This window comes from Sorghum bicolor, chromosome 3, assembly GCF_000003195.3.
Source record: "Sorghum bicolor cultivar BTx623 chromosome 3, Sorghum_bicolor_NCBIv3, whole genome shotgun sequence".
NCBI classification, from domain to species: domain Eukaryota; kingdom Viridiplantae; phylum Streptophyta; class Magnoliopsida; order Poales; family Poaceae; genus Sorghum; species Sorghum bicolor.
The window spans coordinates 25,693,938-25,716,836 of NC_012872.2; the positions used below are offsets into that span (position 1 = coordinate 25,693,938).

The 22,899-nt window shown below is 48.1% G+C and overlaps 1 protein-coding gene across 3 annotated transcripts in view; it reads left to right on the forward strand.

The window, feature by feature from the left end:
• Positions 1 to 21,965, forward strand: part of LOC8074909 (uncharacterized protein At1g32220, chloroplastic) — a 38,236-nt gene extending 16,271 nt beyond the window's left edge. For 2 of the 3 annotated variants that reach the window (XM_021455926.1, XM_021455925.1), the window contains exons 6-10: positions 330 to 423; positions 8,296 to 8,375; positions 15,631 to 15,673; positions 17,895 to 17,986; positions 21,537 to 21,965. In XM_021455926.1, the coding sequence (XP_021311601.1) occupies positions 330 to 423; positions 8,296 to 8,375; positions 15,631 to 15,673; positions 17,895 to 17,986; positions 21,537 to 21,710 (483 nt within the window). In that variant the 3' untranslated portion in view covers positions 21,711 to 21,965. Of the gene's footprint in view, positions 1 to 329; positions 424 to 8,295; positions 8,376 to 15,630; positions 15,674 to 17,894; positions 17,987 to 18,704; positions 18,792 to 21,536 lie in introns of those variants that run through there. The other variant, XM_021455927.1, reaches the window with a different exon arrangement.

Sequence of the window (22,899 nt, forward strand, 5' to 3'; positions counted from 1 at the left end):
TAGAATATGAAGTCATTATATTTTGGCACAAGGGGAGTAGTTCTCAAATGCGACACTAGAGCTATAGGAAAGTAGTACACAAATGAATTGTGTTGATGATTTAGGTGACCCTAGTAGTGTTGGCCTGTCCTTCGATTTATGCCCTGTTTGTATGTATGGTTTTATAGGTGTTTTTTTGTTAGTGCATATGTATGGCTTTATACCTGAAATGTCAAGCATTTCTTAATTATGTAGCAAGACTTAGGTAAGTCAGAATGTATGTGCTACATGATCCAAGCGTGCATTGATAATTGTTGAAGTACCACTAACGGAGGAAAAAATTATTGCAGGTATCTTGTGTTGGAGGTTTTGGATCAAATTCTTTCATGTATAAGATTAATGGGACTGCAAACATCAATGCCATTAGGACTGCAGCTGAGAAAGGTGCAATGCTATTCAGCATTCATGCCATTATTGTGGTATATCTTGTTTTTTTCTTGTGAAATTTTTGTATATGCCATTGACTAAATGTTTTATCCCCAGTCTGCCACTTAAAAAACTCGTATCCCACCAATGCCACCTCCCTGAAATTTAATCTCTTTCACGACATTATTGACTATATCCCAGTAGTTTTGCTAGTGGACATGGCAAAATGACCATTTATCCTTCTCTTGGGTTGGCCACATTTTTTATTTGCCACAAACTAAAAATAAGTGAATTGCATATGAATATGGTAAAAAATTCTAACATATAGTCTTAGGTGGTTGTTTATTCAACTAACAAGCATCAGTCCACGCTTCAAAAAGCACTAATGATTGTTACAACTGCAACATCAAAATTAAAGATGTTAACTGAGTTGGACTGATATATTTGTGAGGAAGTGCAATTCATTCAGTAACATTACCAATTATTAACTGGATTTGGACACCAAAACTTATGATTGGAGGAAAAAAGGTCAACGGTTCAGACCAATGCATCCTCCTCGTTCACAACCAACGGTACTGGCTTGATGCTCTTTTTGAGCCTAATCTAGAAGCAGTTGAGGCAAAGGATGAGCCAGTCACCACTCCTGTTAGAATAACTTGTACAGCCCTGTTGGGCCTTGTATTTACAGTTGGGCTGGGCCCTTTTCTTGCCGCCCAAGCCACCCAGGGCTGCGCCTCCACCTAGGGCCGGTACCCCTGTGCCACGCACGACGCTGAATACAACTATTTTGCATGGCTTACCTTCTCTAACATGGTAACTATTGCCATCTCTGTCCCTTGACCTACATCGCTTCCGCTCAACCCTAGCCTGCCGGCCGCCGCCACCCTCATATGCCTCCCGACCAGGATCTTGCTGCCACCTCTGCCGGCTGGACGCAGCCTGGCTGTGCGCAGCCGCTGAAGATGCCCAGAATAAAGAGAAGGCCACGGCTCAGGCCGCCGAAGAGGCTTGTGCTGCCGTGGACGCTGCCGCGATCGCCACCTCTGCCTCTGCCCTAGAGCGCGTGTGCGAGGCCAAAAGCGCCCTCTAGCGTGAGCAGGAGCGTGACATCTTGGCGCGCCTAGAACAAGAGGCCTCCGCCGCTCATGTGCCTCCACCTCTCGATGCTGAGGAACATATGTATGTATGTATATCCATACCATTGGATGAATACAACAACTCCATTAAGTTACAACTCCATTTGTTGTAATTGAGGACCATATGTACTCACAGCATGACTCTATGGGATAAGGTACAACTTAGTGGCTTATAGAAGTGTTATTTCATGGAGTGATTGTTGGCTGTTCTTGATTACAGCTGTCTCAACTCGTTCCGGACCACAAATACTTGATACAACAATAAAGCCTTTTCTCCCAAGCAAGTGGGTTGGGTAATCATGAACCCAACGAGCCTGAAAAGAAGTAATTTTTTCAAAGTAAAAAGAAAAACATTAGGAAGAGTATTTACAAAGAGGATATGAATTGAAGATATATTCTTATTCTCGAATGATGCAGGACAGACGCATTTCAATTCATTAAAGAAGAAAATCATGCATAGATAATGCTATATTAGAGTGCTTGATCCAACCTTAAGTAGACACTCCGCATGATAAATATGCAGATATACATTGAATATGTTATAAATGTTTTAGTTAGCACTGTGAAGGCATGCTTATAAAGCTATCATTCATGGATAGACTTGATTTGATGGAGAAAAATTTACAAAAGAAAACAGGAAGAAGGGTGCAGGCTAAGTAGTGGCAAGAGACTCTTCTGGCTAGTCTGCCTACAATCTCGCTGTCATACAATGTGATAGAAAAAAATGTACTGCCAAACTTGGTAGTTGATATACAGTTACAACGTGGGCGCCATGCTGCCATGTGCCAACTGTGGGATGGAGAGTTTATTGAGCTGCACATACACTTACGTGTTAGAGTAGTGTAATGCAGGCCCATGTGGCTAGGCCCATGAGGCCCATGTATCCCTAACTATATGGCCACCATGGTTAGGGTTGGCCCAAGTAATGAAAACCCTAATTCTAACATGGTATCAGCAGCCTAGGCCTTCCTCCCCCTCCTCCCAGCCGCCGCCGCCGGCCGGCCAGCTGCCTGGGCGCCGCCGCCGCCGCCATGGCAGGCCGGGAGCCTCCTCCCCCTCCTCCCTCCTATTTCCAGCAGTTTCCGGCGCTCCCCTACCGAACCTGGGCCCAAGCCGCTGCCGACGCATCCCTGAGTTCCGCTCGCGATGCCGCCGGCCAACCTCTTCACACGGGCGCAGCGGGCGCGGCTCGGCCTCCTCCTCCTGGCGGCCACTGCGGGTGGATAGCTGCCCTGCAGCAGCAGCTGCCCCTGCCGCAGCAGCCCCTGGCGGGAGGCCCTCCCCAGCAGCAGCAGCCGCTGGCGGGCGGCCCTCCCCTGCCGCGGGTGGGGTGTGTGGACGCGGGCGCATGGGGAGGGGATGATGCGGGGGATCCTCCTCTGCCCGTGGATCCTCACCTGCCTGTTCACCACCCTCCGCCGGCCTCTTCTCAGCCCGCTGCTGGTGCTGGCGTGGGGGTGGGGGGTGCTGCTGAGGAGCCCAGCACCTCCCTGCTCGTGCACTACCCCTATGGCATGCTGCCATGGACGCCGACACCATCCATCATCATGACGAGCGTAGGGGGCAACGGGGGCGCAGGGACCAGCGCCAACCCTTTTCCTGCCCCTCTACCCCCCGCGTTCGCCCTCAACAACGCTCTCGCCGCTGCCCGGGCCGAGTACAAGGCGGGGCAGGCCCGTCTGCGGGAGGCCGCCCTCGCTTGGGAGCGCGAGCGCGACGCGGCCGATGCCCTGGCCAAGCAGATCGCCGACGCAGAGCAGCTCCTCGCCTTCTCTGCTGCCCACAACGGCGGGGCTACCTCCACTGGCTCGACAGGCGCAGTGGCTAGGGCGGGTCACCGCACGTCGTCCACCACTGCGGCCCTATGGCACGACCCGGCCGACCCGCTCGTGGTCCAAATCCATTACCAGGCTGGGGGTGTCCAGAACATCCGACTCCTGGTACCGGTCGTCCTCGAGCCGGAGTCACCTTCGTACGCCCACTGGCGGGACTTGGTCCTCCTCACTCTCCGTCACTACGCCTTCAATGACCACATCCTCCTCGACTCGTGGGTGCGGCCCCGACTGCCGCGTGGCTGCGACTCAACAGCATCGTCCTCTCCTGGATTTTGGGGACGATCTCCCTAGACCTCCACGACCTCGTCCGCAACACTCCGAGCAGTCGTGGGGCCTGGCTGGCGCTCGAGGGCCAGTTCCTGGGCAACGCTGAAGCCCGGGCTCTACGGTTCGACGCGACCTTCCGTACCTTCGTCCAAGGCGACCTCTCTGTCAGCGAGTTCTGCCGCCAGATGAAGGGCATGGCGGACTCTCTCGGCGACCTTGGCTGGCCCTTGGAGGACCGTATTTTGGTCCTCAACGTTCTCCGGGGGCTCAGTGACCGCTACTCCTACCTCTGGACGTGGATCACCCGGCAACGGCCCTTCCCCACCTTGCAGGTCTGTGACAACCTTGTCATGGAGGAGATTGCTCAGGGCCTCCAGCCTGGGTCCACCTCCGCCTCGAGGTCCTCGTCCTCCTCGACTGCTCTCGTTGCCACTCCTCCGCCCCGTCTAGCCCCGCCACCATAGTCGTCACTTCTCGGTCCTCTTCCCCCCCGGGCCGAGCGGGGGTGGGGGGCGGGCGTGGCGGTCGCCGTCGCCGTGGCGGGGGACGTGGAGCAGGTCGTGGGGGCAACACGATGCTGCCACCTCCACGGGGTGCACCCTGGCCATCCTTCCACAACCCATGGTCAGGGCGCATCTCCATGTGGCCATTCCAGGCTCCCTGTGGTGAGCCTCGCCCGCCGGCGGCCATGCTCGCTGGTGCTTCCCAGGGTTTCCCTCCGTGACCCCGTGGATGGCAAACCCCGCGTCTACGTGGCCCGGGCCTGCCGGCTGGGACCAGGCGGCCTTGGCCACTCCTTCAGCACCATGGCCCTGACACTACTAGTTGGGCTAGAGTTGGTCGCCGACTCTGGGGTAACTTACCACACCACCCCTAACCCCAGTATACTTTCTTCTATTCACCCTTCTTCCTCTCTTTCTTCGTCCATTATGGTCGCAAATGGGTCCTGTCTTCCAGTCACCTCTGTGGGTGCCGCCGGCCCCCATGGTTTCTTTTGTCTTCCTGACGTTCTTGTTGCTCCTTCTATGGTTCACAACCTTCTTTCAATTCGTTGTAAATTTACAGCTGACAATTCTTGTTCTGTGGAATTTGACTCTTCTGGTCTTACTGTGAAGGATTTGGCTTCCTGGCGTCCTCTGCTCTGATGTGACAGCATGGGGCCACTTTACACTCTTCGCTTTCCGGCATCTGCCTTGCCTCCTTCGCCAATTTTGTCAGCTGCCTTCGCCACCACTACTTCCACTACTTGGCACCGGCGTCTCGGCCATCCTGGACGTGATGCCCTAATGCAACTCAGTCGTAGTTCCAATATTCGATGTACTCGGGCTCATGATGAGCATTTGTGTCATGCGTGCCAACTGGGCCGTCATGTTCGTCTTCCTTTTCATAGTTCTTCTCATGCGGCCCGCATTTTTGACCTTGTACATTGCGACTTATGGACATCTCCTGTCATCAGTATTTCTGGATACAAGTACTATCTTGTGGTGGTTGATGATTATTCGCATTATTCCTAGACGTTTCCTTTACGTGCGAAGTCTGATGCTTTCTCCGCGCTTGTCCACTTTTTCGCTTGGGTGACCACACAGTTTGGCCTCACCGTCAAGGCTGTCCAGTGTGACAACGGTCAGGAGTTCGATAACTCCACCTCCCGTGCCTTCTTTCTCTCTCACGGTGTCCAGTTGTGGATGTCTTGCCCGTATACCTCCTCTCAAAACGGCAAGGCTGAGCACATGATTCGCACCACCAACGACACCGTGCGTACTCTTCTCCTTCAGGCCTCGCTTCCTACTCGCTTCTGGGCCGAGAGCTTGCACACCTCCACTTACCTTCTTAACCGCCTTCCTTTCGCTGCCTGCCCAGCTCCCACACCACACCACGCTCTCTTCGGTACCCCCTCGCTACGATCACCTTCGAGTCTTTAGGTGTGCGTGTTACCTGAACACCACCGCCACCGCTCCTCACAAGCTGGCTCCCTGTTCGACTCTCTGTGTCTTCCTTGGGTACTTCTCGGATCACAAGGGGTACCGACTCTCTGTGTCTTCCGGCCCGGCCCCTGTGCACGACACGGGTCTCGGGTCGGCACTTCCGACTCTGGCCCCACCGGCACACTTCGCCCAGCCGTGCGTGTCTACCAGCGACGTGCTCCAGGTGTGGGTCCCAGGTCGGCGTCTCCTACTCCGGCCCCACCGGCACGCTTCGCGCAGCCGGTGTGCGTCTACTAGTGACGTGCCCGGCTGGTGCCGCTGCCTCCGTCGGCGCCGGTGGCCCCCTCTTCGCCGGGGTCACCTACACCACCGGCGACGTCTTCCCCGCCGGCGACACCGACCCCGCCGCCGAGGCCCCCAGCTACCCGGGTCGCGACGTTGGTGTACCACCCTCCGCTCCTTCACCGACACCCGTGTCATGTTCACCCAATGGTGACGCAACACGCGGCTGGTACCCTGCAGCCCTGGGCTCTTGCGGCGATGCCCGGGGACTCGCAGGTCTCCTCGGTATCCTTTTCCGTCCACGAGGCTTTGCTGGACCCTCACTAGCACCAGGCGATGGAAGAGGAGTACGGGCGCTCCTTGCCAACCAGACGTGGGATCTGGTGCCACGTCCGCCGGGCTCCAATATCGTCACCGACAAGTGGATCTGGACCCACAAGCGCTGGGCTAACGGCACTCTCGAGCGGTACAAGACTCGCTGGGTTCTCCGGGGCTTCACTCAGCGCCCCGGTGTCGACTACGACGAGACTTTCAGCCCGGTGGTGAAGCCAGCTACCGTCCGCACGGTCCTCTCGCTGGCCCTCACACGCGGCTGGCCCGTGCATCAGCTGGACGTCAAGAATGCCTTCCTACATGGCGTTCTCACTGAAACAGTCTACTGCAGCTAGCCGGTGGGGTTTGTTGACTCTTCTCGTCCCGACATGGTGTGTCGGCTCAACAAGTCTCTCTACGGCCTCAAGCAGGCCCCGGGCGTGGAACCATCGGTTTGCTGCCTTTCTACTGACTCTGGAGTTTGTGGAGGCCAAGTCAGACACTTCTCTATTCATCTACCACCATGGCGCTGAGACTGCGTACCTACTGCTCTATGTTGATGACATTGTCCTCACAGCCTCCAGTGAGTCCCTCCTTCGTCGGATCATCGCCTCACTTCAACAGGAGTTTGCTATGAAGGATCTGGGTCAGCTCCACCACTTCCTCGGGGTCACTGTTCAGCCTCAGCCTGCCGGGTTACTTCTTCACCAGCGGCAGTACACTCTTGATATCTTGGAGCGAGCTGGGATGACTGACTACAGGCCTTGCTCCACTCCGGTTGACACACAGGGCAAGCTATAGGATGAGGGTACCGCAGTGACAGATCCCACTGCATATCGGAGTCTTGCCGGTGCACTTCAGTACCTCACCTTCACCCTGCCGGATATCACCTATGCAGTTTAGCAGATGTCTCCATATGCATGATCCTCGGGAGCCACACCTCACCGCTCTCAAGCGGATCCTTCGCTACCTCCGCGGCACCATCGACTTCGGTCTCCTCCTTCACCGACGGTCGTCCTCCACTGAGCTGGTCGTCTACACTGACGCCGACTGGGCCGGGTGCTCGGACACTCGTCGCTCTACCTCCGGCTACGCCGAGGTGGAGTACCGCGCCGTTGCTAACGGCGTGGCTGAGGCTTCCTGACTTCGGAATCTCCTCGCCAAGCTCCATAGCCCTCTCTCACGGAGCGCGCTGGTCTACTGCAACAATGTTAGTGCGGTGTACCTCTCCACCAACCCGGTGCAGCATCAGAGGACCAAGCATGTGGAGATCGATCTACACTTCGTATGTGATCGGGTCGTCATCGGTGATTTTCGGGTCCTCCACGTCCCGACTACCTCCCAGTTCGCCGACATCTTCACCAAGGGTCTCCCGTCCTCGACCTTCACCAAGTTCCGCTCCAGCCTCAACATTACCAGTGGCTAGTTGCGTCTGTGGGGGGCTCGTGTGTTGTACTTCTTTTCGTGTTCAGTCTGCAAACTCCGCTGCGCCAGTAGTTCAGACTACGGGGGGGTGTTAGAGTATGTGTAATGCAGGCTCATGTGGCTAGGCCCATGAGGCCCATGTATCCCTAACTATATGGCCACCCTGGTTAGGGTTTGCCCAAGTAATGAAAACCCTAATTCTAACATTAAGTCTTATGCAGTTCTACCTTTAAATTTACATCCCTCGCTATCATTGCTTTTTATTTGCATGATGCCTGATTTAATTGCAATTAGTGATACCTGGGCATCACACCAGTATCAAGACAAGCCTGTGGAAGAACAAGTGTCATGCCCATATTTTTTGTTTTGAATATACTATACCATACCATGTTTGAGGTGGACATTGGAAGCAAATTCTATGTCTAAGAAACAATTTCTGTTCCAGTTTTTTCTTTGAGACAGGTGGACCCATTCAGGTCCAAAAAGTATAAAGTGCAACCTATTACTTCTTGTAGATATGGTGCAGTTAATATACTTGCCTTGTAGGCATCCAACTGTTTAATTTGATGTAATAGTCCAAGCCTCCAAGGGGTTCTTAAAATTCCATTGTTTCATATTTTATTAGCAAGAAAAAGATGGCAAATGGAATTTAGTTTATTTGGGAAGAATTTTGTTCTGCTTGTTAATTTACTTGTTTTCTAAATGCAGGTGTAAAAAGATTTGTATATGTGTCAGCTGCAGACTTTGGTTTGCTGAACTATTTATTGCAAGGCTACTACGAGGGCAAGGTGACTTATTGAGATTATTCACATGCCATGCATATTTTAAAATTAATTTTTGCTCCATCCAGTCCCCAAAAAGCAAGTCATTTCAGTATTTCAATGATCTCCAAGATGACACTTGGACTAGCAATTTGTATGAAATTATGTTCATTCAACCAAGTTTAGTTTATAAATGTATTTTCTATGATAAATCTAGTGGTCTGTTTTGAAAGGCAAGAAATCTAGTGGTTTCATTTCATATGGTCAATGTACATAATTTCTTACATATTGAGCATCGCAGCAATAGAAATTTAGAGCAAAAAGAGCCAAAAAACAACTTATACTTCGAATTAGAGGGGAAATGTATGATTAGTCTCAATGGTGTCCATTTCTATACTGTTACCAATGTTTTTCGGGAAAAAGGTGTTTATATTGTCTTCTAATAGTTTATTTGTTCCATGAAATATTCATGGTATCATTTATTTGTTCCATTGCATGCCATATTTAAATTAGCTATATTTTCAGGAATTGCATATTACTAAAGGGGTGTTTATTTCCCCTTCTATTCCAAAAATTTTTGGGTTTTGGTCTATCATTTTGCATAATGGAACTAAACAACATGCAAAATTTTTGGCAAAAAGGTGGTTATTCTCCATTTTGGATTTTGGCCTCAAGAGGTCAAGAAAACCCAAAAGAGCCTCAAGAGACCCTCATGAGGGCAGTAAATTCTGCATTTTAGATGGAACTAAACATAACCCTAAAATTTTTGGCATTTTTCATTCCATCATTCCAAAGTAGTTGGCATTTTGCTTTTTATGGGGAAGTAAAAACCCCCTAAGTGGTTTTCTAAAAGGATAAATTTCCTATGAACAGGTTGAACAATAAATGTATAGAGTGAATATTTGTGTTAGCTTTATGGTGTATTCATAATAGCATTTATTTGTGCTGTTGACTACTACTGCCTCATAGTAGATGCTGCACTCTTTATTTTTTTGAAGTCTTTTAAAAAAATGCATAGTATTTTTTTTAGTATCCTTGTGCTGTCCCTTTTCCATTAACAGGTTCAGAATAAGTGTCGCTATTTAGCAAATGAAATAATTACAATCTTGTTTAAAGGGTTCACATAAATAGCATCTGCTACTTTGGCTTTACAAGTTCAAACAACAATAAACATGTGCCACATTTGTTTGTTTGTATTTATCTGTTTCTAAATGTTTGTCTAGTTGGACCAATAACTTTGTTTTCAAATACTTGGTGTTAGAATTAATGTGTTAGTTTAATGCCTTTCCGGTGTGCCACATGGGGACTAGCCCAATGTGCTGCCTCGTTTCTTGGCATGCCGCTTGGGATCTCTTCCTGGTATATTGCCTCTTTATTTCCTAGCCTTAAAGTCTCTGTATAAGATGTACCCTGCAACCAATCTTTGATTATGAGAATACACAGATGCTAATTAAATTTCTTTCATAGTATCAAAAAAGGGATTCACATTCCTGCGTGGCCTCTTGCTTCTGCTCTTTCGCTAGCCATCCCTGTTATGGCTCCTTCCACTCCCTCCGCTGCCGTCGCAGCCAAGGAGTGTGGTTGGCCGCCGCCACTGTCTTGACCGCGAGGCTGCTGCTGCCCTCGCGGCCAAGGAGAAGGCCACACTGGAGGAAGCCGTGACGACTGCATCGTGTGCTGTTGCTGAGGCCGGGAGCGCGTCCACCTTGTCCTCGGGCCCTCGATCAAGAGCGCGCCATCGCTGCAGCCCTCGAACATGAGGCTGCCGCGGCCCATGCTTCTCCTCCTCCCCTGGATGGCTGTGGCTCTATCCATGACGACGATTACAGCGTACAGCGATGTTGATGCCGCCACCTTCTATGAAGCGACCTTCATCGTCAATCTCCACGCCAGGCTGCGCCGGTTCAAAATATTTGCTCCCTTGTTCCAGTCATCCTCGATCCTATGTCTTCCCACTAGAATGGATTGCGCGACCTCGTCTTACTGACTTTTGAGCGCTACGCCCTCGAGTATGATGTGCTCTCCGATGTACCTCGCCTGACATACCGTCCTAGTGCCGGATGGAGTGTGCCGTTCTCTCTTGGCTGTTCGGTACTGTCACTGTCGAGCTCTTGGATTCCGTTTGTGTCCACGGCGACACGGGGCGGGCGCCACCTGGCTCGGCATCGAACAAGGCAACCGCAAAACTCGTGCTCTCCACCTTGATGCGGAGTTCTGCATGTTCGCCTAGGGTGATCTTTTTGTCGATGATTACTGCCGCGAGATGAAAGGTATGGCCGCTGCTCTTGGTGACCTTGGTGAAGTCATCCATGATCGGACCTTAGTACTCAATATTCTCCACGGCCTCAAGCAAGTACAATCACATGAAGGCTCTTCCTAAGCGCTCTGCCCCTTTCCGATGTTTAGTGAGGTCCACAATGATCTTGTCCTTGACGAGCGCACCATGAGTCAGCCTACGTTGCAGCTGTTGACACTGCTCCTCTTCATGCAGAAGATGCCTGCTGCGCCCCTTCTGTAGGCTGGGGGTCTCTCTTCTGCTCCTGCAAACGGTGGCGGCTCCAATTGTGGTGCCGACAGTGGCTCCAAACTGGGCAAGCGACGCCGCCATCGCGGAACTGGAGGCAAAGGTGGCGCGTGTTGGCCCTCCTCCACACCCAGCAACACCAGCAGTTCCGGGGGCAGCAGTGACAAGGAGGGTGCTCCAGCCTCCAGCCCTGCTTCCTCTCAGTAGGCGTTCCTGGCAGCTCCCTTCCCTTATGGCGCCCTCCTGCTGCTACTGGGTTTTCCTTCGATAGAGCACCCACTTCACCAGCAGCAGAGGCTCCTGCTCCCCAACCGCCTTGAGAGTCGAGACACCTCCTCCACTCTGGACTGGCACATGGGACCAGCAGTCGTTGGCCAACTCTTTCAACACCGTGACTTATTCCTCCTGTCACGAACTGGGTTATGGATTCCGGCACCTCCAATCACATGCCGTCAGATGCTGGCAATATTTCCTTGTTTCCAACATCTCTTTCTTCCCATCCTTCATCTTCATGTTGGCAATGGTACTACTTTGCTTGTTACCTCCACTAGCAACACTGTTTTACCCGGTCCATTTACCTTAATAATATGCTTGTTGCTCCTTATATTATTAAGAACCTTATATCCGTTCCCCAATTTACCACCGATAATCATTGTTCTGTTGAATTTGATCCTTTTGGCCTCCCTGTGAAGGGTCTTCGATCCAGGAATGATCATCAGGTGCTCTGGCCCCCTCTGTACCATGCCTGCCCCGGCGCCTTCATGAGCCTCACTGGTGCCTCGGACATCCTTGACATGAAGCCCTATTACAGCTCTCTTGCAGAGCTGCAATTTCTTATATTCATCATCCTTCCAGTAGTGAATCTTTATGTCATGCTTGTCAATTGGGAACATCACATTCATCTACCCCTTGTTGTTTCTACGTCTCGAGCTCTCAAGAACTTTGATTTACTACCTCCATTATCTTTTGTTGGGCGCCATAGCGTTTCACATAATTATCCATTTGTTAGGCGTGGTAGAGAAATTTGAGTAGTACATTAGCAAGGACTTCAAGAGGCAGCCTATAGAGTTGTTCGACACTTAATTAGATACCAGATTCAAAGCCTGGGTAGATAAAACCAAATGCATTGCTTCATGCAAAAGGGAAGGGAACCAATCAACGCCATTGATGTGGCATTTTTAAGCAGACAGGAGGGTGGTGTTTGACGCTTTTTAATGTCCGGCTTCATTCTATTTGGTTTCTTGGTATCTGGAATTGCACTCTTCACGCCTAACAAAAGAAAATGAAGGTAGCTCATTGTGATTTATGGACCTGTCCTGTCGCGAATGTGTCTGCCTACAAGTATTATCTTGTTATTCTTGATGACTGCTCACATTCCTCATGACTTTTCCCATACGTCTCAAGTCTGAAACCTTCCCCACATTAGCACACTTCTTTACTTATGTCTCCACTCAATTTGGTTGGACCATTAAAAGTGCTTAGTGTGACAATGGTCATGAGTTTGATGACTCGTCCTCCTGGTCCTTCTTCCTCACCCATGGTGTTCTCCTTCGGATGTTGTCCCTATACCTCCCAACTGAATGGCAAGGCTGAGCGCATCACTCGTTCTACCAACAACGTTGCACACTCCCTCCTTTCTTCAGGTTCCCCTTCCAGCTTCCTACTGGGTTGAGGGTCTCCACACTGCCACTTTCTTCTCAACCGCCTTCCCACCAAAACTTTAGCCTCACTACTACTTACTTCGCCCTCTTTGGTCTGCACCTCTATGTCTTTGGTGTGCGTGCTACCCCAACCTGTCCTCCACTGCGCCCCACAAACTTTCCCCTCGCTCCACCCTTTGTGTTTTTCTTGGCTACTTTTCAGACCAAAAAGGTTTCCAGGGCCTTGATCTCTCCTCAAACAGAGTCATTGTTGCTCGCCATGTCACCTTTGATGAAACCAGCTTCCCCAAGTCACAGTGGCCTCCCCCCAGTGATGACTTTGATTTTCTTGTTGAGTTTGAGCCCCAGGTGTGCCTCGTAGGGCTCTGTGTTGCCTCAGGTCGCACCCGGCGCAACCATGGATGCGCCTCGCGCTGCCCCCACCACGCCAGCCCAAGTGTGTACTCAAGTCTACACCCATCACCGCCTTGCGCCAGCGGTGGCCTAGTCTTCACTGACTTCTTCATGCGTTCTTAGTCCTCCCTAGTCCAGAACCTTATGGTCGGGTGTTGTTCATGTTTCTCGAGTGGTCAACAATCACTGAATGGCCACCAGAGGGAGGCTCGGTTTCTGCCAGCTCACCCGCTATCACACTGAGTCTCTTTCTTGTATGTGAAGGCATATTGCAACACTATTGATGCCATCTGGCAGGCTGCTATGGAGGAAGACTTTGCTGCTCTCCAGGAAATAGCACATGGGATCTTTTTCACCATTGTAGTAACTGATAAGTGGATCTTTCGCCACAAGTTTCATGCCGATGTTTCTTTAGATTACTACAAGGCTCTTTGGGTTCTCCGTGGTTTCACACAACATCCCGACATGGACTATGACAAAACTTTTAACCCTGTGGTTAAGCCTGCTACAGTTTGGGCATCTTACTTTGGCTCTTTCTCAGCAATGGTCAGCTCGATGTCAAAAATGCTTTTCTCCACGGAATCCTCTTAGAAACAGTCTATTGTTGCCAGCCCACTGGTTTTATAAACTCCAGTCTCACCATGTTTGCGGTCTCAGCATGTCTCCCTATGGCCTTAAATAGCCCACTGGCACAATTTCTTTGCTACATACCTTCTCAAACTTTGGATTTACTGAAGCCAAGTCTAATACTTCCTTGTTTATTTACCATTGCGGCTCTGAGACAATTTACCTGCTTTATGTGGATGACAGTGCTCACTGCGTTGAATGATGTCCTCCACCGCACCATCTCTGCGTTGCCTCCATATGATCCCCATGAGCTCCAGTTGTCTGCTATAAAGCATATTCTGCGCTATTTCCAGGGCACTCCTTCCCATGGTCTTCTTCTACAGCCGACCACTCTGTCTACTCTTGTGGTTTACAGTGATGCAGATTGGGCTGGCTGTTCGGACACCCCAAGTCTACCTTTGGTTTTGCTGTGTTTCTTGGAGACAATCTTGTTTCTTGGTCCTCCAAATGGCAGAATAGTGTCTCCTGCTCCAGTGCTGCAACGTTATTGCAGAAGCCTGCTTGTGGCGCCAACTTCTGCATGAACTTCACCAACCGCTATCCTGCAACACTCTTGTATATTGTGACAATGTCAGTGATGTGTATCTCTCCACTAACCCGGTGCAACACCAACGCACCAAGCATGTTGAGATTGATCTTCATTTCATCCGCGAAAAGGTTGCCATTGGTTATGCTCATGTTCTTCATATTCCAACAACATCACAGTTTGCTGATATCTTCACCAAAGGGCTCTCAACCTCGGTCTTTGAAGATTCCAGATACAGTCTCAATGTCTAGACTACCAAAGTTAGGACTGCGGGTGGTGTTAGAATTAATGGGTTAGTTTAATGCCTTTCTAGCGTGTCGCTTGTGGACTAGCCCATCGTGTTGCTTCTGCTCTTGGCATGCTGCCTAGGATCTCTCCCTGGTGTATGGCCTCTTTATTTGTTAGCATTAAGTCTCTCTATAAGATGTACCCTACAACTAGTCTCTGATTATGATAATATACTCCCTCCGTATAGGATTTAGAAGTCGTTTAGGGCAGCAACACGGTCTCCAAAACACAACTTTAACCTCTTATTTTTATAAAACTATTTAAGAAAAAATGATATACGTATACTTTTATGAAAGTATTTTTCAAGACAAATCTATTCATATAATTTTCACATTTGCAAACTCAACAATTTAAAAGTCATTAATGATTTATATTCCCAATGTTTGACCCAAATCTTGTCCAAAACGACTTCTAAATCCTATACGGAGGGAGTACATATGCTAATCCATCTTCTTTCACTTGGCACCTCACTGATCCTTGTAAATGTTCCCATATGGCCTTGTTTAAAACTGTACAGTACTCTGCACCACCTTGTTAGTGTTGGAGGTAACAGAGAAATAATCAGTCAGGGGCCAACTCTCCCAGGCGACTGTATTGCAATATATATAGGATAAGTCCTGCATTGATTACATACAGCTCACTAGAGCTTTAACTAGACAGAATAGCTGCATGGGTACCCGCACAACTCTCTACCCAAGGACTTAATGACATAGATTAACTAAAAACTTAAATGCACTAAATGTGCCTGGGAAGCAGGGCTTACAGCTACAGTTCTCCCCCTAAGACCTGCTTCAACCCTTCTTGATCTGCTCTGATACCAATTGTTGGAGGTAACAGAGAAATAATCAGTCAGGGGCCAACTCTCCCAGGCGACTGTATTGCAATATATATAGGATAAGTCCTGCATTGATTACATACAGCTCACTAGAGCTTTAACTAGACAGAATAGCTGCCTGGGTACCCGCACAACTCTTGGGCTACCCAAGGACTTAATGACATATATTAACTAAAAACTTAAATGCACTAAATGTGCCTGGGAAGCAGGGCTTACAGCTACAGTTAGGGCACCATGAGTCCTATCTAAAACTGGTTACCTAGTTGTATTAGCTAACCCAAAGTTCGTAAGTATTAGGAAGCTGAGGGAGTGAGCCTATAAGATATCATTGTTCCATCACATTATAGTTTGTGTCCCCTGTATGCCTATGTTGTTGGCAACAATTTATTTTTTAAAATTTATTAATGTATTAATTTATTTTGGTTCAGAGAGCTTCTGAAGCTGAATTGCTGTCGAAGTTTACATATGGAGGTAAGTCATCTTTGATTCTTGGCAATTTCATTTGGTTAAACAAGTCATAGGATCCTTCTTCAACTTGCCTTCAGTAGTGTTATAGTTCGGTGAATTGCTTGTCTGAGCAAGAGGATCTAGACATCCGGTCTTCCTCCTTTCTCGTCATCCACCAAGAGAAGGAAGTAGCATCGCCCTCGTGGAGTCGCCAGCGTCACAGGTCTGGAAAGGTCGTCGTGATGCAGCTACCGTTTGCTTCTACGTGCGGAATGCAGCTTGCTGAGGAAATGGGCGTTGGCGCTGCTTCGTCATGACTTAGGTGTCACAGAGCTGCTCGATGTGCTTGATCACCGGCATCTCGCACACCATGGCCTCCTTGCCAAGCTTGTGAAGCGCATCGAAGTTCGAACCGCTCATGCCAACGCCAGGCTTCATTGACCTACTGCCTCCGCATCGGCATGGTAGCCGTGGCGCGGTACTCGTAAGCCTGATGCATGGCCGTGTGCAGGTCCTAGGGCTCTCAGAGCTCGATGTTGGCACGAATGTGCTCCAGAAGGCCCCCAAGAACAAATCGGCCTTTTGGGTCGCCAGGGGATTGTGGCACAACAGCGCATTGAAGCACTCCTGGTAATCCTAGAGTGTGTTGTGGAATGGTAGCCGTGCAACTTTGGAAGACGATTGTAGCGGATGGTCGGATCGAACCGTAGGCTACACAAGTCCTTGAAGTGCTCCCAAGATGGCATGCCCTCATCTTGTTCCAGGGCATAGTACCACGTCTGGGTCGCGCCAACAAGATGATACAAATACGACGTGAGCCAGACACGATCCGATGCGGGCATGTGCTGCCCCTGGAAAGAATTGCTCGCAATGGTTGAGCTAATTTAGGGGTCCTCCAGGGAGAAGTTGAGCTTGCTAAACGCGGCACGCCCAACCCGCGGGCATGCTAGCCCAGGTGGCGGCGCTGGGGCTATGTAGTGCGGAAATAGGCCCCCATGCGGCACCAACATTGTGGGCAGTGGGGAGGGTTGAGTGGGGGAAATTGATGAAGTGGATGGGGAGGGGCGATGGCGCAGGTGTGGCTGATGTGATTGGCATTGGGGTGGTGGGTGGCGTGATGTGATGTGCAGGTGGGTGGTGGTGGAGGGCGCGATGGATAGGGTGGTGGTAGGCACCATGACGGTGGTGGAGAAGGCTGGGAACACTGTTGTGCTGTACCGCGACATCCCGTAAGGGAAAACCTGGGGCATGACGCCCGTCGAGGATGATGCCTAGTAGCTCTCCATTGTCACTATACGAGTGGAGAGATTGGCCAGCTGCTAGACTATGTCGGTGACGGCCTTTGGAGTGGTGTCCGCGGCTGGCGGCTGTGATTGTCACCCAGCATCTCTGATACCAGATTGATAGGATCGGTGATCCTACCGCGGCTGCATAGTTCGTAAGGATAGGAGATGGGAGGCTGGTGTTGACACCACCGGCGGCAGACAGGAGCTGTGGTGGTGCTGGCGTAGGGCGGCGGCGCGGCTAGGGCGAATGTGAGACAGATGAGCTCGTAGGGAAGGCTCTTGAGGCCAAGCAAAGATAATTCCCTCGCTTAATTAATTTCAAAACTGTTTAGAGGTATTTATCCCTCTCCTAACAAGCCAATCAATCAAGATCCTATATTTGTGGAAACAAAGGGAAATATCTAAGTGAATAAAAATCATATGCCTTAGCCCCTAACTGCCGGTGGTGTAGCCTAGCCACTGCGTTGGGCTCGACGTTCATACGTGACACCAATCATAACACACGGCCTGTAGGCCACTAACGCATGCTTGGTCGCATTTGAAGTCCACTGGTGCCCATTCACAAGAAGACAGGTAGCTAGCTGCGGCCTGTCGGCCACTAACGCATGCACGCAAGTAGCCGAGGCAACAAGGATTAACTTGCGATCTTGCGTCCCCACGTGATGCTTGCGGCTCCCCGTACTCACTTGTGTCTCCACGTGAAGAACAGCAAGAAGCAACTGGAGGGATGAACTTAGTTCAGTTGTGTTAAGAAAAAAATCGCCCCCATAATTTGCTTCACCCTCCACCACTGTGCATGATGTTGGTGAAACGTGTTTACAATCAAATACATACTTCGATGCCGCAAAATGTAGTCCCTCTGGATTTGTTTGTTATATCTCTCATTTCGTGTTTTTCATGTGCAGAATCTATGTGACACTTGCATGATAATTTTATATTCTTTTTCTTGTTTTCTTTAGGAGTGATACTGAGGCCTGGTTTTATTCATGGAACTCGTCGAGTGGGCAGTGTAAAGATACCTCTTGGTCTTGTCGGTTCTCCTATGCAGATGGTGATGTTTCTCTCTCCTTTCTTCTTTCAATTCATTTATAAAATAAGTGAAGCCCTGTTATTATGGGTGATATGCATATTTTGGTTTTCAGCTATTGGCAGTGATGTAGCTGCAACAATGCACCTAAGATCAGTTGTAATAGATCCTTTTCCATGGTTTTGTGTGTTTTTTTCATGTATCATGCAATGGCGAATCAAACTTAATTGAAATAGTCTCGGTGCCAGATTTGCAGTTTCAGACTTGGTTAATAAATCTTCAATAATGCCACTTCTGAAATCGTAACTGCTATAATTTTAGAGATGTAATATGCAGGGTAAGTGAAGAGCATCTGTCTAGAGCATTCTAAATGTTATTTTGAAATTAGTTAGCACTGAACTTGCAAGTGAATAAATTAAAAAAACATATTATAGTAAAATACCTTTTTAAGAAGCCACTGCATGCCAAATGCAATCGAGTTTAAGGTGGTAGAACTGAATATTTTTGTTTTCCAATAGGAGAGCAACTAAATGCTTCTAGGATCTGTCCTTATCCCTCATGGCAATGAAGATTTTTGTTTGTAGTATTTCCTGACAAGTGCACGCAATTCCTGTTTTCCATCTCGATGACGTAATCATTTTGCACAACCAATATCTGTAATATGATTGTAAAATCACATTTGATAGTTTTTTTCACTTTAAGGATAATGTTTGTTTGCTGCATAACAAATGCCATGTACCAGGCAGGCAACTGTAAACTGGAATGGCCATGGGTGCATTTGATTGGAGCGCAAAGTTGGATGTGATGGATTTTAGGGTGGGCTTGTCCATATGCTTACTGTTGGTTCATGGATAGGACAAACTATTTTTCTATTTGGTTATATGGATTAGAGTCTATGAGATGGGAATAGTTGAGTAACTGTATCTATTATTTAAAAATAATGATAAACTAATTATTCACTAATAATATGCACTAACACTCATTTTGTTATGATAATCACTAATTAAAAGTTAAATATGTTAATTAGCACTGCTGCTACCCAAATAGGCTCAAAACCTACACTAGTGAGCGCTGGTTATGGTGCCTGGCAGGTGCTCAGGGGTTGTCCTTCCTGACTGCCCCACTCCCTAATATAATGAAGTGCAGCTCTCTTGCGTTTTTTGAGAAAAAAACAAAACGTACACTAGTCAACATATTAGCACTATCGAAATTGATATTGCCATCATAATTACTAGTGATAAACATACTAACAATCCTTAGGGCCCGTTTGGATCCCTTAATTTTGGAAGAATTGGAATCTACTTAAGAAATTAGGCTACTTGGTTTGGAATTTGAGATTCCAAAACTTTCCAAAGTTCATATATAAGCTTATTAAATGGATTCTAAGGATTCTTTCTTGTCCAACTTAAGTAAAGTTGTAAACTTTCTTCTTTCTTCTTCCTCAACTACAATTTATTACAATCAATTCAATTCGAAGGATCGAAATGGGGCTTTAATTTATTTCCTAATGACAAAGATTAGAAAACATGAATGAGCTTGCCTAACAATTTTTTGGTGGCAAGGATATCTAGCATCTTGAAGAATATTCTCCTGTCAGGGATATCCATATCCAACTTGCCCATGAACCAAATAGCACCTATCAATTGATGGCCATACCCTAGATGTTACCACTTGGCATGAACTGATGTACTAGATTACCTTTCCTCAATACTCTATAGGTTGTATAAGTAGCTCAATCTAGTTTTGTTCCTTCTCCAACAGAGTAGCAAAACCAATCTATATCCATCCTTACATGTGGGCCCACCTGTCATCACCATATTTCTTTACAGTGCATTTTGTTCATGACATGACTCCATTTGGCCGATGCAGAGACGAAACCTTTTTTTCTCGAACACGCAGGAGAGCTGCGTATCATTATATTAAGAAGAAGAGTAAAGGGGTGGCTTTAGAAACCCCATACAGCCACACACGCACTCTTTTACATCATAAGGTGTAACTCTCACTTTTCAAACTTGACCCATGACCACTAGAGAGGAACTCATGTATTGATTGGCTCTAGTGCAAGGAAATTGGATATTCCCCGACCATCGGCCAAACTCCACAGGAGTAACTCATCTTTTACTGCAACCAGAACACTACTTAGGCTCGGTTGAATCCCATCAAACACACAACGATTGCGGTGATTCCAGGTGGACCACTGTGATATTTGGTTTGGAGTACGAGTTTGATCTGTTCCTCACATTGCTTCCGCAAGGCAATGACCAGGTGATTCAGCAGGATTGGTCCGTTACAAGAGAAAAGAGACGGACGAACACATTCCACTTGCATGCTGGAGGAACTCATGCCAAATGAGCTCAATCTTTAACCAAACATGCTGTTTAGCTGTTATTTTCTATTTTCTCCCCTTTTGAACTTCTCCCTCGTCTCTCTTCTATCTCCTTCCCCACTAGCATCTGGTTTGTCCTTAGCTCCCGCTTGCCCTGGCCCCGGCCATGGCGCTCCATGACGAGGACCTTGGTTGCATCCTCTATGCTGCATCACTGCCACTGTAGACTGCAGTCTAGATGGCAGGCTTGGTGGAGGTGGCGGGCTCAAGCACACCTCGCTGGTGTCCCCCTCTTCGCTGCTGCTCATTGGTCTCCGTTGTACTCCCTCTATCCTAAATTATAAGACATTTGACTTTTTTTAACTCAAGTTTGACCACTCGTTTTATTCAAAAAAATTTATGCAAACATAATCAAATTTAATTCATTCTTATAGAACTTTTATTAATAAACCAAGCCACAACAAAAGAAGTGATATTTTACACAAATTTTGGATAAGACAAGTCATTTGACGGGTGTATTTTGGTGATTACTCAAAAAAAATAGGTATTGGTGATGGCTTAGGGAATCTGTTGGAGCATTCCAAATCTCTTGAATGGTAGTTTTTTTGGTGGGGAGGCTTTTGGTAATCTGTTGGAGATATAATTTGGTCTTGGTCGCATGATGATTTAGGGTGCGTTTGGTTTGAGGGCGTTGGTTCGAGGGCGAAGTTGGATGCATCCGTTACAGCCGAATAGACCTAAAGGGCACAAAATTTGCAATTTTCCCTACATGTTTGTTGATCTAGTGAACTTAATTGGAAAATGAAGTTTCCAATCCACTTAATTGAGCAAGATCATTGACCCAGACCACCCTCCTTCACTCCCTATTTTTCCTTTCCAAAAGATAATGGGTGGATTTAGTTAGCATCAAAGGTTTCTCAAAGTCAACACAATCCACATACAATCCATTGATTTACTGCCATTCAGAAATGCAACTTTCGTGCCTTATACCCCAAAGGAAATTGGTGGCAACTTTCATGTTATTTTTTATTTCATTATCTGAAATATTACACCTATGACTTATTATATATTAACTCTTTCACTCGTCCAATCCAAATGGGCTCTTTTTTATTTATTGCTGTTTAGAGATTACTGGCAGAAACTATTGATTATTGTGGTTATTCTTTTGTAAAGCTTTATGCAGACTATTATTGGCATTGGTTATGAATAAGTGACTTGATTTAGAATGAAAGTGATCTATCTCTGCAGGTGCTCCAAAATGCAAAACTATTGACTAGATTACCACTTATTGGGCCGCTGTTGACTCCTCCTGTGAGTGTGGCCTCTGTGGGGAAGGTCGCTGTGAGAGCAGCGACAGATCCGGTGTTTCCTCCTGGCATCGTTGATGTCTATGGGATCATGCGTTACAGCGAGCAAAACTAAGCTGTCACATGCACCGGCCAGTATATACATGTGGCTGTACTTCTGTTACAGCCGTTTCATGGTTAGTTTTACATGTACTGGTGTCCTTTTTTAACTCACCTACTTACTAGATGAAAAACATTGAATAAATTGGTATTTTGACAACACGTCCGTGGCAGTGATTTTTTAATGTATTTCATCCTATCTTGGAGTACTCAACTGCAATGTAGAAAAAAAAATATGTTTGCCGTGCTGATGACAAATTTGCTTTTATTAGTCGTGTTTACAGTCTTCCCTTGCTTCCCATTTTCCTTTTTTTACTTTTGAGAGAGCTCTGATTTCAATGATCTGTTGAACGGATGCATTCCTAAACTGCAGTACCAGAGCTTTACTCCTTTACTAAAAAAAAACTCCCATCTATTTCAGTTGCAAATGCTTGCTCCTTGGATTCTCTCAGTGAACTCTTTAATCTTGCAATCTTCGAGGGAGGACGAGATCCTCTGCAGTCAGGCACATCGACTCGTGTCTGCAGTCATCGTATCGTATCCGTGCCGTCCCTTATCATCCAACGGTGAAGCTCACAAGGCTCATCTAGCAGGCCACACAAGTGGGTTCCGGTGGCCCATCTAAGCCCACGGAACCGGAGGTACACGAGATTGCCATAAGCAAGTCGGGTCCTTCCTTGCGCCACCACTCGCTGCCTTCGCCGTTGCTGCCATCGTTGCCATTGCCACGACCTACTCTTTTGGTGCTGCAGGCCGGTCGATCCACTCTTTTGGTGCTGCCACTCTATCATCTCTCTCTGCCGTCGTGGCTAGACTTGCTGCCACGGTCCCTACTCCACCGTGGTGGCCGTGGCCCTGCTCCGTCGAGTGTATGCAGGCGGTTGCGGCCCTACTGTTGAGTGCCGGCAGCTGCTCGGCTGCTCACCCTCCAGATCAGTGCGTGCAGGTGGCCGGGGCCTTGCGCTCGGTGCAGGTTTATTTCTTCCGGTCCGCTCCCGGAGGTAATCCAACGGAGAAGTGTCTGCTCAATTGCATGGTCGTTGCTGGCATCCTACACAACAGAGAGCATCAGCTTCATTTCTACTAAAACATTAGGCGCCCTATCTTAACTATTTGGCTAAATTTATAGATACGGAAGTATTTAGCCAAATTTATAGATAGTGAAGTATTTAGTCAAATTTATAACAGCAGTTTTCTCGTTTGAC